Raw genomic sequence first — 19845 nt, forward strand, 5'->3', positions numbered from 1 at the left:
AATGTGCCTTAGTTGCTTAAATTGTGATATCAACTGTCATTGCATGCATATCATTTATTCCGTCAAATGACATTTTTTTCTTTTCACTTAAAGGACGATTATGCGGGCCGCAGTCGTTCGTTAACCAAACTGTTCTCGGGGTACCCTGGTGAATGTAGTTGGCCACTGGATGGTCAACGGTCTCTAACTGCTCCAGCTCAAGTTGTCCGCTTGGGTCACCAATCCACTTCCAATAAACTCCACTCTTAGTCAACTAGCGTAGAGCAAAACCAAATCCCAAAATTAGCGCATTTGAACTAAGTTGACCCAACACCCAAGACGTGTTTGGGGCCATTAGAAGTCCATCTTGTGTCTATTTGGCTCATTGGTCAATAAAAGACAATCATGCTTATGTGTTTAAATTTGAAGGATGTATACGTCATTTAGCAAACCATTGTCTCTTGGGGTTGAGTTTTAATCGTTTGTTCGAGTCGAAGAAGGATCAAATTATCATAGCATCCAAGAGCGTGGACATTCGAAGATGACGAGAAATCAAGAACATATGATCTTTCCTTGGAAGCATAGAGTAGGATTGAACCCCTACGCGGGACTGATATTTTGTATCCCATTTCCCCTATTATGTATCCCCATTTAGTTTATTCGTAAAACTTGTATAAATTTGGGTTTTGGGGCAATGAAATGTTTCAAATGACGTCATACATCCTTCAATTCGATAGGCCCACCTTTGGCATAAAAAGGTCAGAAGTTTAGGGCGTGATATAAATTTTGCTACCTGATATGATTGCTTTGTGTTGTGATGTGATGTGTCACTTTGTCTAAAGCAGAATTAATCCACTCTTGTTTCTTAGAGCACTCTAAGCATATATTAAAATTCACAACAGCAAAGTCCGTCCAAATTACTTCTGAAGTGTTGTCCAAGTTTCTCAGAAATATATAAACCGTCTACTCTAAAAATCTCCTAAGTTTTATTCGTCCATCATAGGAAGGTCGACTTGCTAGAATGTCTGGAAAAAGTGTCAACGCACCAATCCCACCAATTGCTTTGGTTAGTGATGAAGAAACTGAAGAGTCAATGTTCAGAAAATTGTCGAGACTAAAGAGAGGATAGCTGCAGCCAAAAAGAGACTTGCAATATTGGACCAAACTGAATGGATACTACGAGAGAGAATTATTGAGGTTGACATGGAAACAACCTCGGTGAAAAGAAAGATTGCGAAAATTGATCAAGAGATAATTAATACCACTAAAGCGTCTGCAAGGATCCCCAAAATTGAACGGGACATTAAGGAACTAAATTTTGGGAATGCTCCCTCCATTAGGGGAAAAGGTAAAACAAAAGTAGGTTCAGATGACGAGAGCACCGGATCGTCACCCTACAGTTGAAGAAGAAGGAAAGAAGCCTTTGGCTAGATTTACGTTCATGTAACACTTTTCTTATGTTTGTCATGTTGTTTTTAAATTTTTATTGTAATCAAGAACTACGCGAGACTTGATCCCATAGGGGGTACGTAGGAAGCTCTCTTCGAGCCTAGTCTCTCCATCAATTTCGGGAAGGGTACATTTAGGTTATCTTATGTAATTCGAACTACGTCGGGCCTGATTTCCTTGGTGGATACGTAGGCAGCCTACTTAAGGCTCGGTCCCTATCTTGTCAATTTTTATTCTCTCTTATTAGTGAATGATTCTGAAGAGTTCCACTTACAAAAGCATATGAGTGGAAGAAATTAGCAAGATTCTATGCAAGTCGACCTTTCCAAAGAAGATTTCTTTCCATTGGGTCCTCAAATTCACTCAAAATATTTCCGTGGATTAATTTGCTTGAAGCAAAATGACACTTGTGTGTTTATTTTATATCATCTTATTTGCATATCTCGTTAAAAACAAAAGCTAACACATATGTCTTTTGAGTTGTTCTTCTCTACAGGTAAAAACTGATCTGTGTTGAAATCAAGCTGGCCGACCATCCCTACTTTACAAGATATAAAGCAATCATACCATCCTTCCCTGATAATTCTTTGGAGAAAGGCAAGAGCAAAATGACTGGTACTTCTGAAGAAACGGGAATAGTGGATGTGACCATCAGAAATGTCGAACTCGCTGATCAGAGTGAGTTGATCTCTCAGTTAATGCAGCGAATTGCAGACATGCAGGAAGAGCTTCAACAGACCAAATATCTGGCCAAACTATCCATTGCATCGAATGAACCCCCCCTTGAAACTAGAAGACGTCCTCCTCCTTTTCCATCACTAAGTTCCCCATTACCCAACTATTTCCCTACCCATACCATAAGACCCATCACTCCCACCCCTAATCCTCATACCATTGACTTAACTGTATCCAACGCTCCTTACGCCAACACTTCCTACCAAACACCACCACCACTACCAAATCAGAACCAAGCTCCTAATAGTAATCACTCCCAAAACTTCATGCCAACCTATCAAATCCCAGTCCCAGTCCCCAATAATCCAAATATTTTGCCTAGCCTGCCTGCACACCCTTCCGTAACATTCCAAACTCCACCAGCCTATACAATCCCTGAACCATGTCCTAGCTTTCCTTCGAGGAAGATAACAGGACTTGAGTATGAGGACCTTTGCATGCACCCTGACTTGGAAATACCCGAAGGTTACAAAATTCCAAAATTTGAAACCTTCAATGGTATTGGCAATCCCATGGCTCACCTACGAGCTTATTGTGACAAACTCGTGGGTATTGGGGAAAATGATGCATTAATTATGAGGTTGTTTAGTCGAAGCCTTAGTGAGGAGGCGTTAGAATGGTTCACATCTCAAGAACTCTGTCAGTGGTCTACATGGGGGGCTCTGGCCAAAGACTTTTTGGAAAGATTCCAGTTTAATGTCGAAGCTATCCCTGACAGATATTATTTGGAAAAAATCAAGCAAAAGACCACGGAGGACTATCGTGAATATGCGTGTCGCTGGAGGAAAGAAGCCGCAAAGGTACAACCTGTGATGACTGAAAGCGAAATAACCTCTGCTTTAATTCGAGCTCAGGAGCCCGAGTATTATGAAAGGATGTTGCCTATGTTGGGATAGAAGTTTTCGGAGTTGATCAGAATGGGAGAAGCCATAGAAGATGGCCTCAAGTCTGGAAAGGTTACAAGTCTCACTCACTGCCTTGCAGGCCGCCAACAAATCCTCACCATCCATGGCCATAAGATTCGCTAGGAAAAAGAAAGAGGACGTGTCTGCTGTATCTTTTAGCCTGAGGCCAAGGCTGCAAAGGTATTTTAGGTCTGGTTCTGCCATTAGAAACTCCAATCGATTCCCCACCTCAAATATTTACCCACTATCTCCACAAGCTCCAATCCCAATCTATTATGGACAACAGAACTACCAAGCACCACCGCCCATCTACCAAAATCAACCACTAACCTACCAAAATACACTACCAAATCACCAAGTCAATGCACCAGTCTACCAAAATCCCGAACAAAACAACCCAAATGCCAACAATCTACCCCGTCCTAACCTCGAAAGAAAGCCTCCCAGAGTTTTCACTCCTTTGGCAGAAACACGTACCCAACTCTTTGAGCGTCTAAGAGCGGCAGGATTGATCCAACCAGTAGACGCAAAGGCAATTAATCCCATAACAAAGTTCTTCCGAGCAGATCAATGTTGTGCGTACCATTCTGGAGGGGCAGGACATGATACAGAAAGATGTATCAATCTGATACATAAGATTCAAGACTTGATCGATAATAGGGTCATCACTCTCTAAGCCCCTGCCCCCAATGTGAACCTTAACCCATTGCCGAATCATGGAGGAACTACCATCAACATGATTGAAAGAGACGAAGATTGGCTTGCTAATGGGACTATCGGTGAAGCAAATGTCAACTCACTTATACCAACAGTGGACTCCTTGACTATAAAGGCCCGTCCAGAGTTTGTTGTAATAACTGCACCTCATCAAGCATTCACTTTGACAAAGGAAAGCAACAACGAGCAGCCCAAAGAAAAGTTTGTCGTGCATGCGGCTATCTCACAAGGGATGACACGTTCTGGAAGATGCTACATTCCAGAAGAACTAACTCAGGAGACACGAAGAAAAGAATAACCAAAAAAGGCCGATCACAGAGGGTGAGGCTGAAGAATTTTGGCGAAGAATGCAGCCTAAAGAGTATTCCATTGTCAAGCATTTAGAGAAGACTCCCCGCTCAAATTTCTGTTTGGGCTCTATTAATGAGTTCTGAGTACCATCAAAAAGCACTGTTGAAGGTACTTGATGAAACATATGTACCGACGGGAACAAGTGGTGAGAATCTGGCCACTATGGTAAGTCATGTCATTGGGAGTCATCAAATCTCTTTCCGAGAAGATGAGTTGCCACTCGAAGGGATGATGCATAACCGTGCCTTATATATCACCATCAAATGCAGGGACAAGTTTGTAGCTCGAGTATTGATTGATAATGGATCAGGGCTCAATATCTGCCTATTATCAACCCTGACTCAGCTAAAATATGATGTAGGGAAAATCCGTCAAAGCCGTATGAATGTAAGGGCATTTGATGGTTTGCAAAGAGAGACCATAGGGGAAGTAGACTTGTGTATCCAAATGGGGCCTACGGAATTTGTCACTGAATTCCAGGTGATGGGTATATCTACAAGTTACAACTTATTGCTAGAAAGACCATGGATCCATGCTGTTGGAGTAGTTCCATCCACATTGCATCAACTTTTGAAGTTTTTTTGGGAGGACCATGAAATTGCCATTCATGGTGAAGGGAGTGACCGTAGGTACCCTGATTTCTCCATTCCAGTTATTGAAGAGACTTCTCAGAATACTGACTTTCACATGGTGGAGATAATGAATGCTGGTTTTGAAGATACGACATTGCAAGTTCCAATGCCGCAAGTGTATAAAATGCTAGCCACAACTATGTTGAGAAGTGGTTTTGAACTTGGGCGTGGGTTAGGCAAGAATTTGGATGGCATATCCGAACCTCTTCCTATACCACTTCAAAATTTCTGATTCGGTATCGGTTATACCTCAACAGAGGAATATTTGATTGAAGCAGAAACAAGGAAGAAACATGACTGTGATATACCGAAGCCTATTCCAGTATTGTACCAGTCATTTGTTGCTAAAGCTTTAGAGCCTGAGATTGACGGTCTAGTGGAAGGGATGGGAAGATTGTTTGATGAAGAAAATTGTGCTGTGATCTCGACAAAATGCACAACAACATCCACCATCCAAGATGCCGAACCTGGAGAGATGCTGCAGAATTGGATGGCCACTCCACTTATGATCCATCGAATGGCTTGGTAGACAAAGACAAGATTTGAAGTTTTATTTTGAAAATCGGTGTTGTTCGGACAAGGCCCGAAACACCATTTATGTCACTTTATTTTTCATCGTAATGTTTAAAAAGGAAATGACTCATGAGTCATGACCAAAGTTTGTACGCCTTTTAAAATTCCAATGAAAGCCTCGTTTATTTTAAATTGATTATCTTGTCATTGCGAATTATTCTGCAACAAATAAATTTAAACTCTTTCTATCTAACATGGTTGATTTGTTGTTCTTTTCAGTAAAAAATGAATCTAAACCTGCCAATGTCATGACATGTCACGAACACGGCGAACCAAGTAAGGTCGATGAAGATGAATGTGAAGAATATGATGAGGAAACTAAAATGCATGAATACCTTACCGAGGACTTGAGGCAACTTGAAGACGATAAAAATCCCAACTTGGATGAAATAGAGACAGTAAGCTTGGGAGATGGCGAGTCGATCAGAGAAACCCGAGTCAGTGTCCATTTGGCAGCAACGGAAAAAGAAGAATTGGTTAAGTTGCTCAGACAATACATCGATGTGTTTGCCTGGTCTTATGATGATATGCCAGGGTTAAGCACTGATATTGTTTCCCATAAGCTGCCTATCAATTCAGAGTACTGTCCAGTAAAGCAGAAAACCAGAAAGTTCAAGCCCGATCTGAGCTTAAGGATAAAAGAGGAGGTCATGAAGCAGATCGAATCAAAAGTCGTTAAAGTGACCAAGTATCCCACTTGGCTGGCTAACATTGTTCCAGTGGCGAAGAAATATGGAAAAATTAGGATATGCGTGGATTATCGGGATCTCAACAAAGCAAGTCCGAAAGATAATTTCCCTTTGCCAAACATACACATACTTATCGATAATTGTGCTAAGCATGAGATGCAATCTTTTGTGGATTGCTTTGCGGGATACCACCAGATTCTAATGGATGAAGAAGATGTAGAAAAAATAACATTTATCACACCTTGGGGAGTCTACCATTATCGAGTGATGCCGTTCGGCCTAAAAAATGCGGGAGCCACTTACATTAGAGCTATGACCATCATTTTCCATGATATGATCCACAAAGATATTGAGGTATATGTGGACGATGTCATCATAAAATCCCGCAAGAGTTCGAATCACCTGACACACTTGGAAAAGTTATTTAACAGGTTACATAGGTATGATTTGAAGTTGAACCCAGCCAAATGTGCATTTGGAGTACCTGCAGGGAAGTTACTGGGATTCATAGTTAGAAGAAGAGGTATCGAGCTTGATCCTTCCAAGATCAAGACAATTCAAGACTTACCTCCTCCAAAGACTAAGAAGGAAGTAATGAGTTTTCTGGGAAGACTAAATTACATCAGTCAATTTATAGCTCAATCAACAGTGATATGTGAGCCCATTTTCAAGTTACTACGAAAAGATGCACCAACCAAATGGACCGAGGAATGTTAGAAGGCTTTTGACACCATCAAGAGTTATCTTTCGAATCCACCAGTATTGGTGCCACCACGTGCGAGCAGTCCTCTGCTATTGTATTTATCCGTCTCTGACAATGCATTCGGGTGTGTGTTGGGACAACATGATGAGACCGAAAGAAAGGAGAGAGCTATATACTATTTGAGCAAGAAGTTCACATCTTATGAGGCTCGTTATACTCTTTTAGAGAGAACTTGTTGTGCTTTGACTTGGGTTGCTCAGAAATTGAGACATTATCTGTCGGCTTATACAACACATCTCATTTCAAGGATGGACCCGCTCAAGTTCATATTTCAGAAAGTAATGCCCACATGAAAGCTAGCAAAGTGGCAAATGTTGTTGAGCGAGTTCGATATTGTGTACATGACTCAGAAAGCAATCAAGGGGCAAGCTTTGGCAGATCACCTTGCTGAAAACCCCGTAGATGAAGGATATGAACCACTTAGAACATATTTTCCTGATGAAGAAGTATTGTTTGTAGGGGAAGACATATCAGAATCATATCCTGGTGGAGAATGTTCTTTGATGGAGCAGTAAACTCTGTAGGATCAGGAATTGGAGCAGTGTTGATATCTGAATCGGGGCAACATTATCCAGCAACAGCAAAGCTTAGATTCCGATGCACTAATAACATGGCTGAGTATGAAACGTGTATTCTTGGCATTATAATGGCTCTTGACATGAATGTTCAAGAATTACTGATAATTGGTGATTCAGACTTGTTGATTCATCAAGTTCAAGGAGAATGGGCGGTGAAGAATCCTAAAATCTTACCATACATACAATTGGTACGAAGATTATGCCAAAGATTTAGAAAGACCAAGTTCAGACACACGCCGAGAATACAAAACGAGTTTGCTGATGCCCTTGCAACCATATCGTCCATGATACAACACCCAGAAAAGAATTATATCGATCCACTTGAGATAGTTTTAAAAGAACAACCAGCACACTGTTCACATGTGGAAGCAGAATGAGATGGGAATCCATGGTATATCGATGTAAAAAAGTACTTAGAAGCTGGCGAATATCCAAAAAAAGTGACATGTATTCAGAAGAAAACAATTCGAAGAATGGCAAACAACTTCTTCTTGAATGGAGAGGTTCTTTATAAGAGGACACCCGATTTGGGACTACTGAGATGTGTGGATACTGCAGAAGTCACAAAATTGTTTGAAGAAGTGCACGCTGGAGTGTGTGGGACGCATATGAATGGGTTTACATTAGCAAAGAAAATCTTAAGGGCGGGATACTTCTGGATGACTATGGAAAATGATTGTGGCCGGTTTGTCCAAAAATTTCATAAATGCCAGGTACACGGAGATTTGATCAAGGTACCACCCCACGAGCTCAATGCGATGAGTTCCCCTTGGCCATTTGTAGCCTGGGGCACGGATGTTGTTGGACCGATTGAGCCTGCTGCTTCTAATGGTCATAGGTTCATTATGGTCGCCATTGATTACTTCACAAAGTGGGTCGAAGCTGCTTCCTACAAAGCTGTGACAAAGAAAGTTGTGGCCGATTTTGTTCGCAACAATTTGATATGTCGTTTTGGAGTTCCAGAGTCTATCATCACAGACAATGGAGCAAATCTGAATAGTCACTTGATGAAAGAGATATGTGAACAATTCAAAATTACACACCACAATTCAACTGCATATCGCCCTTAAATGAATGGAGCTGTGGAAGCTGCTAATAAGAACATCAAGAGGATACTGAGAAAGATGATTGACAACTACAAATGTTGGCATCAAAATTTGCCTTATGCTTTGCTAGGTTACCGCACCACAATCCGAACCTCAACTGGAGCAACTCCTTACCTATTGGTATATGGAACAGAAGCAGTGATACCAGCTGAAGTTGAGATACCATCTTTAAGGATTGTTCAGGAAGCTGAATTGAGTAATACCGAGTGGGTTCGTGATCGATATGAGCAATTAGCATTGATTGATGAGAAGAGAATGAGTGTTGTTTGTCATGGTCAGTTGTATCAACAGAGAATGACTCGCGCTTTCAACAAGAAAGTAAGAGTTCGAACATTTGAGGTAGACCAATTGGTGTTGAAACGCATTTTCCCTCATCAAGAGGAATATAAATGGAAATTCGCACCTAACTGGCAAGGACCGTATGTTGTCCACAAAGTACTATCAAGAGGAGCTTTGGTTCTAGCAAAGATGGACGGTCAGGTGTGGCGCAAAGCTATCAATTCAGATGCCGTCAAGAGATACTACATTTGAAAGATGATACTTCCTTTCTTTATTTCTTTGTAATTGCAGTTTGCTTGTAATCATTGTCGCATCATGTTTTGAAACATTCCCCTTGTACTTGAACTACGTTCGACCTGAATTCTCAAGAATGAGATACGTAGGCGGTCTATGTCGGCCTCGGTCGTTTCCTTATCAAATTTTCTATTTTTGTCAATTCTCGAGATGGGAACTACGTTTGACCTGATTTCTGCCTCAACGGGATACGTAGGCGCCACAAAGGTTCGGTCATATTCCCAATAAGATTTCCATTTCCCCTCACAATGGAAACTGAGACAGAATTTTTGAGAGGACCTCAAAAATTCAACAAGAAAGGTCATTTCCTACAAACAAGAGTCAAATATCATATCGAAATGTGACAATTAGGAATAATTTGAGGAGATCTCAAATGCAAGACTCCCGTGATCATCATCAAATTTGTTTTTGAAAAATCTAACTGGGACAGAATTTTTGAGAAGGACCTCAAAAATTCCATCAAGGATACTCGGACCTTCGAAGTCAACTTCAATTGCCTCAAATTGACGTGTTCTTAAAAGGTTTTAAGTTGCCAGCAAGCTACCTATCATATCAAAATCTGAGACAAAGGGTTTTGTTCGTGTCGTGCATAACTGACAGTTAATTGGCAGATATTTTCTTTAAAACTATTTTTCAAAACTTCATGCCTAGCAAATGTTTTAATCTAACTATGATTTTTTTTCTTTTGTCTCCTGCGATTCCTTGGATCTACCAGACAAAGTGCCAGAGATAACGAGACCAGGAGCAAGGCGACTTCAACACAGATCAGTGTTCCAAAACTAACATATTTTTGTGGATGCAGGGTATAATAAAATCATCAAAGGAGCTATATTTGCCAACCAACTAGCTCAGGAGAACATACCAGCAAATGTCTTATAGTGAGTGTAACATCTCTGCTTGACCAAAGAGATATTGATGAAAGACGACATTCATAGTCAAAGTCATTCATATTCAAAATGCCGAGAGGGACATTGCATATTAAATTGCCAAAATGGCCATTCATACTCAAAATGCCGAGAGCACCATCACATTCAAACTGCCGAGAGGGCCATCATATTCAAACCGCCAAGAGGGCCATTCATATTCAAACCGCCGAGAGGACCATTCATATTCAAACCGTTGAGAGGGCCATTCATATTCAAACCCATATTAAAATTGCCAAGAGGGCCATTCATAATCAAATTGCCAAAAGGGCCATCATATTCAAAATGCCAAGAAGGCCATTGCATATCAAAATGCCAAGAGGGCATTTATATTCAAAATCGCCGAGAGGGCCATTGCATATTCAAGCTGCCAAGAGGGCCATTGCATATTCAAACTGCCTAGAGGGCCATTGCATATTCAAATTGCCGAGAGGGCCATTCATATTTAAATTGACAAAAGGGTCATTGCATATCAAAATGCCAAGAGGGGCATTTATATTCAAACTGCCAAGAGGGCCATTGCATATTCAAACCGTCAAGATGGTCATTCATAATCAAATTGCAAAGACGACATAAAGAGAACTATCAACATATTACATCTGCTTATTTTATTACTTCATCATCAAAAGAAGAATACATTGAAGATTATATTACAAATACAAAATACGAGCTTTATTTGCTTTACGTCAGAATAGAGGAAGCTGACGTCAAATGTCCAAAGAGAACAATTAAGTGTCAACACGGTAAAAGACACTGTCTCCCTTTTGAATTACATTTTTATGCTAATGAGTTTTATCTCAGTCTTTGTTGAGAACATTCGAAAGGATGAATTCTCCAAAACAAACACAGGTGCGGACGACATCAAAGAGGATGTAGCACAACGTGGAACTTTTTCTTAGCAGCGAACTGGGACATAGTCCAAAGAGGAGTGCCAAACTCTTAGGACGCGAGCAGAGGAGCGACTTCCACCACAATCAAACCACACCCCTATCAGAAGGCATGTGGGTTTATCTTTGGGTTTGTCAGTTTTAGTTTCGCATCCGAAATTTTTTTGGTCTTTACCAGAAGCAAATTTCCAATCTGAGTGACAATGTACCAAGAACTTTGGAAATTATGTCCACGTAAGTTCTTACTTATGGATGTGAAGAGCTCCACATTCATGGCTAAGAAGTTGCAAGCCTCTTTTTCATAACTCGACTTACTTTGTCGCTTTTCCAGAATAAAAGGTTATCTTGCATAATAAATTTCCTTTTCAATCGAGCGTACCGAACTACAAATGGCCTGAATTCTCATATAGCATGAGACATGTAGGAAACCCATTTCCGTGGTTCGGCCGTAATTCCTAAAGTCCCTACCAAATCCCTCTTTCTGAAAGATGAAGATGTGGTCGGTCAAATTTGGATTCGTCAATTTCATTTTCCTCGGATTTCTTTCATCAATCCAAGTTAAACGAGAGACAGTTGTTGACATCCAATTTTGGACCTCCACAATATAAATTAATCATCGAGCTTCCTAAATTCCAAATGGTTTGAAATAATTGGCTTTATAAAATTCAAAATAATTTTCAAGTCATTTTAAGTAGTTTTGTCATTTTTATAAATTTTAAAATAATAAATGTGATATTTTATAGAATTATGTGTCTAATTAGTATATTTTATGAATGTTCGAAAATTGTCTCAAAAGGATTTTAGCTTTATTTTATTTGGTTATTTAGTCGTTTATAATTAAGTTAATTATTTTATTTTATTAAGATTAAGAAGCTCGTTAATTAATTAATATCAATTTGTCTTATTTAATTACTAGCTAAGCCTATTTTAACTAAATCAAATTGGCTAAGTTTTTCCTAATCCCCTTCCAAAAAACCCTGGCCCACCTATTTCCTAATTCAAAAAGCACCCAACATTAACAATACAATACAATACATGTACCAAACCGACCCCACCTGCCCACTTATTTTCCAATTCAAGAGAAACCCAACATATAATAATACAACAACATGCACCAAACCGGCCCCACCCCCTCTTTCCCTTCTAATTTCAACAATAGCAGCAATCAGTCGCATCAGTCCGGCAAATTTGGAGAAAAGTCGTCCTCCTCGCCTGCAATCCAGCAACCAGCCGGCCCCACCCCTTTTTCCCTTATAATTTCAACAATAGCAGCAGCAGTTCAAAATGTCAACAGCAGTTGTACGCAGCAGCCCTGCTGCCTTGGATTTTCTAGGATTTTGGAGAAATTTCATACCAAACTCAGTTGCTCCCTATTGGCCTTGAAAAGGAGCAAGAAATTTGAATTTGAAATGAGAAATTTCACCCGATCTCCCCCTAATTTCCATCTATATATTCATCTCTTTTGATCACTAAAAAAGAGGGAGAAATAGAGGAAAATTGATAAAAAAAAAAAAACCAACCGGAAAGAGTAAAAAAAAAAAAAAAGAACAGAGAGTTTGAGTCTCCTTTATTAGAATTCAAAGTTTATTTTATTTTTCGGAACCCATCGAAGCAGGCTCACAGTGGTGGTAGTTCTTCGTGGTTAAACTCGTTGTCTCAGTTCGCTGCCCAGAAAAAGGTAATATCATTCTTACTTTTTGTTAAATTCCTCTTCATCTCGTGTTCGCATTGTTTGAATTTTTTTTGAATTTTGATCATGTTGTTGTTGTTCGCTTTTGGCTCCCATAATGGTGATACCTAGTTGTCGTTTTAGCATTCGAATTTAGGTAAATGTTACTCCTCTTGTTGATAAGATATGGTGTGCTATAAATTTAGTGTAAGCTCGTTGAATTGAATTACTATGATTTGTTAAATCATTGGTGTGCAAATGTGACTCGTGTGCTAACATTAGCCAAAAATTATTTTATCTTGTTTTTATATTGTAGTTGGTGTGTATGTGTATATATATAAGTGTAAAGCTATTGTGGTCTTTTTCCCCAAAAATCTTAATACTTGTCTTGATATGGGTAGTTATTTGTCCTTCTTTGCTTAATACAGGATATTGGTACAAATCCAATTGTCTCCTTCATTATTGAAGCTTCTTTTCAATTCATGCCATCTTATTTTATTATTATATTTTTGTTGCATTTTTCTTTTATGTTCCCAGGCAACTCTTGTCCCTTTGTTTGTTGTTGGATTACTTTACTCTTTTCATGAACTTGTATTTTGTCATGTTGGGAGTCATATATGTTAGATTTATGTTTTGACTCGTGAACGGGATTTCAACATGATTTAGAGTCGAAAATTACATGATGTTAGTTTATTTGTGAATTAAGATCGAATATTGACAGTCGTGTTGAAATAAGGTAATTTTAATAAGCACGGGTTTGAAATCATCAATGTACTCTTTGAGATTTGTCATTCGGTTGTTTCCTTTGGAAAGCCACATGAAGTTTGGTTTGGTGTCTTTAACTTCTTCAATCCCAGTGTGCATCAAAGTTACTGTGAAGCTTTGCTAGTTTCACTTCCTTAATTCTTGATTCTTTGCATATCTATCCATCTAAGAGTTGTTAATGTTGGTCATGCTATTGTGAGGAAATTTATCTTATTACTATTTTACATACATAGCTACTTTAGTGAGTGTTCAATTTTGATTAGTTACTAATTCTTATCATTTCTTATTTTGTGCATGACCTTCCTCAATTTGGATCCATTGGACCCTCTCCTTCATTCCTTGCACCTCGAGTTGGGTTGAAACCCAACACTCCTATTTTATCGAGTCGGTCGTCGTTATTGCTCAAATTGATGGGAAGCTAGAATACAAGGGAAGAGAAGCTAACTTACAGGCTAAGGAAGCTGAAACATAGGTCTCGAAAAGCCAGAAATAGGCTGTATATATATTGTATACAGCAGTATACATCATTATATAGAGATATACAGGTCAAAAACGCAGGAACACAGGGATGAGGCGAAATACATGTGTTTGGAAGCAAGAAATACATGAAAGAGGCTGATATACACGTTAATATACACTAATATACATAAGTTGTATACAAAAACGGGTTCAGATTTAAACCCCCAAAAATTCCAGCGAATTTGGCCCAAAAGGAGGCCCAAATTCATTTTCTTCCTTACTCTTTAATTATTTAATTGTGATGATTTATTGTTTGTTGTTTAACTCTAACTTTATAATTTTTAATTAACCTAATTTGACTCCCAAAAGATAAGTTATTTTCTTTGTGTTGGTTAACTTTTAATATATATTTTTTATTTTATCAAATATGTGGATCAAATTATACTTTCTAATTAAGTTAAACATTTTGTTCTTAAGAGATATGTTTTAACGCCTCTTCACTTAATCACATTTTTATTCATTTTAAAATTGTTGTAAGTTAAAGTATTTTCTCAAATAAACTAAAAAAAAATAAGTTAATCAAACCCTTTTCAATTAATTGAATATATATATATATATATATATATACACACTTACTTAGTCTTTTCTCAAAAAAAAAAAAGGTTAGTCAATTAATTAAGAAATGATTTTCATGCTTTAAATGGGTTTAAATTATTGTTTCAAAAATGAATAAAATAAATTCCAATTAATTTCTAAAGACTTGTATTTTGAGTCAAATGTTTCATTTTTGGGTCCCTTTCTCTAAAAAATAAAAAATAAAATAAAATGCGTCCTTTATTTAATTTTTTCTCAAAGTTAATCAAATATATTGTAAGTTATTATTTTATTTTATTTTTATGCTAAATCTTTATTTTTTCTAAAAAATAGTCAAATACATTTTAGTCAAGTCACAGGTCAACCGCACGTTAGCGGACACTTCGAATGCTTAAACCCTTCTCGAAGTGTAAATTGAACCCCGAACCCTCTTTGGTATTTTCAAATGATTTTTTCTGTTTAAATCTTTGGAAATTGTAAGTTTTCTTAATTTCTTTAAAAAATTAAGTGGCGACTCTTTTCTAAGTACTTTCTCTAATTGTTTTATACTTAGAACATTTCAAAAAAGTGATTTTTCTAAAGGCTAGGAAAATTACGGCACGACATGTATAATGCATTATTACAAGGGGATCTATATGAAGAAGTATGTATGACCATTCCAGAAGGTTTTTCAAGACAAAAGAGGACTGATGGGAAAGTGTGTAGGATTTTAAAGTCCTTGCATGGGCTTAAGCAAGCCTCTAGACAATGGAACATAAAACTCACTAAAGCCTTAATTTCAGCTAGTTTTCGTCAAAGCACAAATGACTACTCTTTGTTCACTAAGATGGATGCGGTAACAAGATTGTAATAGTCATGGTCTATGTGGATGACTTGATACTTATAGGAAATGATCACTCTATGATTCAACACACCAAAGAAACACTACACACAACTTTCAAGATCAAGGACTTCGGAGAACTTAAGTACTTCTTGGGTATTGAGTTTGCAAGAAGTAATAGGGGGATATTGATGCATCAGAGAAAATATGCTTTAGAGTTAATTGCAGACATGAGACTTGCAGGTGCTAAAACTATCACAATTCCTATGGTGTCATCAAATTCTGAGGACTTGGTGTTAGAAGATCCTACTGGATATCATAAACTTATTGGGACGCTTCTGTATCTCACAACTACAAGATCAGACCAGACATTGCTTTTGCTGTGCAAAGTTTGAGTTAATTTATGCATTCCCCCAAAAGGTCTCATATGGAAGTAGCCATGAGACTAGTTAGATATGTGAAGCATGCACCAGGGTTGGGAATAATGATGAATAATGATGTCTTCCACTGGTGATGATCTTCTAAAGGTGTATTGTGATGCTGATTGGGGTGCTTGTATTAATAGCAGAAGGTCTATTACTGGTTATCTGGTACACTACGGCAATTCTTCTATTTCTTGGAAGTCTAAGAAGCAGGCCACAATCTCTAGGAGTTCAACAGAGGCAGAATACAAAGCCATGACATCGTCAGTTGCAGAAGTAATTTGGATGACAGGATTGTTCAAGGAGCTTGGAGTAAATGTCAAAGTTCCTGTCACTTTGTTTTCTGACAGCAAATCAGCTTTGCAAATAGCTGTTAATCCTGTGTTTCATGAAAGGACAAAGCACATAGATATAGATTGTCATTTTACTAGAGAAAAAAATTCAAGAAGGGTTGATTGTCACTGCCCATTTGCCTTCATCTGAGCAGCCTGCAGACTTGTTCACTAAAGGTCTTGGGAGAGCCTCACATTCTTATTTGATGTCCAAGCTGGGAATGAAGAATGTCTTCATAGCTTCAAGCTTGAGGGGGAGTGTAAAGGAGATTGGTAAATGCATCAATGTGCCTTAGTCTACACATTAACTAGTTAGTTAGAAGTTAGTTAATGGTAATTACAAATTAAGCTAATTAGTCAGAATTAGTTTGTTAGAAAGTTAGTTAGGAATGTGTGTCTATAAAAAGGACAACTCATTGTATTCGGTTGAAATATTAATGAAAATATCTTCTCTCTTCTTATCTCTTCTAATTCTCTCTGCGTATCTTCATTGTTGGGATGCTAATTCATTCAACTTCACAGTTAATGCCCTAGGCATCAGCTTCTTGAAGAGAAATCACTTTGTTAAGTGTGTTGGATGAAGCTATTTGGTGTCCAGGCCTACTGTAACAAAGCTCAATGTAGTATTAGTGAATGTCAACTGTATTATAATTATTCAATAACATCTTAGTTTCATATAAGAGAAATATGTCATGTTATAACTAGGTAAGATCATCTTAATAGTACTAGCGACAAATTTTCTATGAAGCTTCCTCAACTAACAAAACCATGAAGCATATAAGTTGTCACATTTAAGAACAATTTTTGAGTGCTTCAATTGTCTCGACTCTTTTGCCATTTTAAATTGAGGAATTTGATCTTCTATATACTCATATGAATCCACCGGGAGTCAAGAGAACAGGTCCTTGATTGAGAACAACTAAGAACAAAGATAGAGCAAACTACACAACAAGAAGTAAATATTTACGTGAAAATCTTCTTGCTCAAGGAAGGAAAAAAACATGACTAACCACGTAGAATTTTACCAACATCGTCTTCACTAAACATGAGCCAAGATTCATATTACAAACTCATGCAATCTAGGAATTAAACTCTTAATCCCTCTCTCTTTTAATTAATACTCTATTACGAGGACAACTAAGCGATAACTTTACTGTCCACCAACTCTATGTGACATAGACTTCAAAGGCTAACTATAGGCCCACAACACAATTCAGGCTAACACTAGCCAACTGTTGAAAAATAAATATGCACAGCGGAAACATACTTGAATCTTATGGCTTACATGAATAATAGATAACCAATATTGTTTATGCTAGAACCATAATCATGTTAGAACACATAGACTTGCTGAAATTTAATTCGATAAATACCTTTTGAAGCGTGAGCAGATACCTCCAAGCGAATCTCTAAAGATAGACAGACCTTCAAGCAAATCTACGAGATAGACAATAGCTATGGTCTTCTACAGTGATCCCAAGTTCACATCCGAACTCTCTCAATACTTGGGTGGGCAAGTATTGAATAGAAAACTAATCAATCTTTTTCTAGGTTAGGAGAACCTCTATTTATAGAGATTTCTTCCCCAATCCAAAAAGGAGAAGAAAACCTAGTTTTCTTGAAAACAAGAAAACACACGCCTACTCCTTTTCCCCCTAAGAAATAGGATTCTGAGTTCTAGTTAAATATGGGCACTAGAGGGACCACACAATTAATTATTGAGGCTTCCTATTATGGAAATAATTCCAAATAATTAATTTGAATTATTCTTACCATAATAAATTACAAATCATTCCACTAGAAATTCGTAATTGCACTCCTCTATTTATATTTCATAATTCCCCATTAAACTCTATGTAATTCCCCATGTTAAGATTTCAGATACTAATCAATAAATTAAATTACTAACAAATTTAACTTAATGATTAATTCCTTTAGAGCACTACTTAACTTATTTCATGTGTCGGATTCATAAATCCACTTACAAGGTTTGACACGATGAAAACTTATAAGTTTCTCAAAAAGGCATATCAATCAATCTCTATAATGAGACATGGATTCCATCAACTAACTTATTATTTCACCAATATATATTATTATCATCCAACTTACCAAACATATTGACCCATCTCAGAATCTCAATTTTTAATAAATCAAAACGATAATTAATATATATAGATCATAATAGTTATATCAGGATTAAGAATATAAGTACATTTAATAGTTTAGAGAATATGTTTTGTCAGTCAGTCTAAAACAACTATCTCTACTCGGTCTCGTTCAATACATACAAAATGCACTAGCACAAGAAGTTGGAACTATACCTGTAACATCCGGCAATATGAAATAATTGAAGAGGCTTAGAATTGGAAATTTTCATTTTTGGAAAGAATTTTAAAGTTTTGGAAATTTTGGCTAAGTATGGAAAATGTGAATTTTTGGCCAACTTTGAACAACCATAAATTCTAGCTCAGGATGAGTTAGGTGGAATTCCAGTTATGGTTGCAAATTTCGTGGAACGATCTTTCCAACGCCACTGAGTTTGCTCGATTCCGAGTTCGTATGAGTGAGATATGCCCTTTGAAAGTTGGGCAATTGACAAGGAATTCCGTCGGGGAATTTTTAAGGGCATTTTGGTCTTTTCCCTAGTTATTTCTTTTGAAGATATATTGTTGTGTTAGGCTGATATTTGGATCATTTATCCATTTTAAGAGAGTGAAGGCTAGGGCTTTGAGAGTGAAGAAGAGAGGAAGAAGAGAAGAAGGAGAAGGAGAAGAAGAAGGGAGGAAAGAGGAAGATCAAGCAAGTTCCGTCAAGATCATCGTGGAATTTCGTCGGGGGTGATCCCTACCAAGGTATGTGAGCTTTTAGTGTTGGGTGATCCTTTCCCCCACACACCTAGCCCCTTTTATTCATTAAGAAAGGTTTGGTTATGTTGTTAAAGTTGTTAATTGTTGGGGTTAAAGTTGTTAGTTGTTGTTGTTGGAATTATTGTTGGTTGTGGGACATGATTGGGTTGTGTTTTTGGAGTTGTATTCTATTGAATATTGAGGGATTTCATGTTTCTAAGTGAATTGGGGCTGGAACCTTTGAGGTTAGAGGATTTAGAGTTGGATACGTGAAGGAGAAAGTCGGGCAGCTTGCGAGGAGCACGTCCGCGTCGCGGACTTGTTCCCTCTGAGAACAAAAATCTTCTCCGCGCCGCGGACAGGACGCGGACTCCACTGTTTTCAGAAATTATGTTCAAAGATTTTCTCAAGTTTGGCTGTCCCAAATCATTCCTAAATCATTCCTAAACATCATGAGACCCTTCCAAACACCAATCAAGTCCTTGAATCCATAATTCAATTCAAGAAAATTAGATTCCAAGTCAAGTGATGTTAGCGCCAAGCTTAGAAGTTAAGCAAGTCAAGGCAAGTCGTTAAAGCTTTTCAAGAGTCGTTATTGAACGTCTTAACGTCGTTTCAAGTCTCAAGTCGAGTTAAGAGTATCAAGTCTTAAGTTAAGTTAAGAGTTTCAAGTCAAGTCAAAAGTAAAGAGTTCAAGTAAAGTAATGAGTAATGAGTCGAGTCCATTTCTCCAAAATTAATAGGGAACTATGTACTTCCCAAAGAAGTTTCTAAATGTTTTTACATTTAAGTAAGAAAGGAAATCATGTCTTCCAAAAGAGCCGTTGGGCTAAGCTTTGAGTAATTATCTCAAACTAAAGAAAGAAGTTATTTTAAAAGCATGAGCCAAAGTATTTTTGGGAGTAGTATTGAGCACCGAATTGGGGACACGAGTTCATATTAACTCAACTCTCCATAAGAACCATGCGCCAACATGGGACTTGACGTATCATTCTTTTTAGATGATCACGTAAGATTAGGCTAGTGGATCCACTAAGCAAAAGTAAGGTCCTATATCACGGCAAGGTATAGGATG

At 37.8% G+C, this 19845-nt stretch overlaps 1 protein-coding gene and 1 pseudogene across 1 annotated transcript; both read left to right on the forward strand.

Annotated features, from left to right (window-relative positions):
• Nucleotides 1-7286: 7286 nt before the first annotated feature.
• Nucleotides 7287-9008, forward strand: LOC107058816 (uncharacterized protein K02A2.6-like; annotated as a pseudogene).
• Nucleotides 9009-15202: 6194 nt separating this feature from the next.
• LOC107058817 (uncharacterized mitochondrial protein AtMg00810-like) lies at nucleotides 15203-15562 on the forward strand. Its single transcript, XM_015304990.1, has one exon. It carries the CDS (start codon nucleotides 15203-15205, stop codon nucleotides 15560-15562), a length of 360 nt encoding a protein of 119 aa, XP_015160476.1.
• Nucleotides 15563-19845: the final 4283 nt, after the last annotated feature.

Source organism: Solanum tuberosum, unplaced genomic scaffold (assembly GCF_000226075.1).
Source record: "Solanum tuberosum cultivar DM 1-3 516 R44 unplaced genomic scaffold, SolTub_3.0 scf00642, whole genome shotgun sequence".
Taxonomy (NCBI): Eukaryota; Viridiplantae; Streptophyta; class Magnoliopsida; order Solanales; family Solanaceae; genus Solanum; species Solanum tuberosum.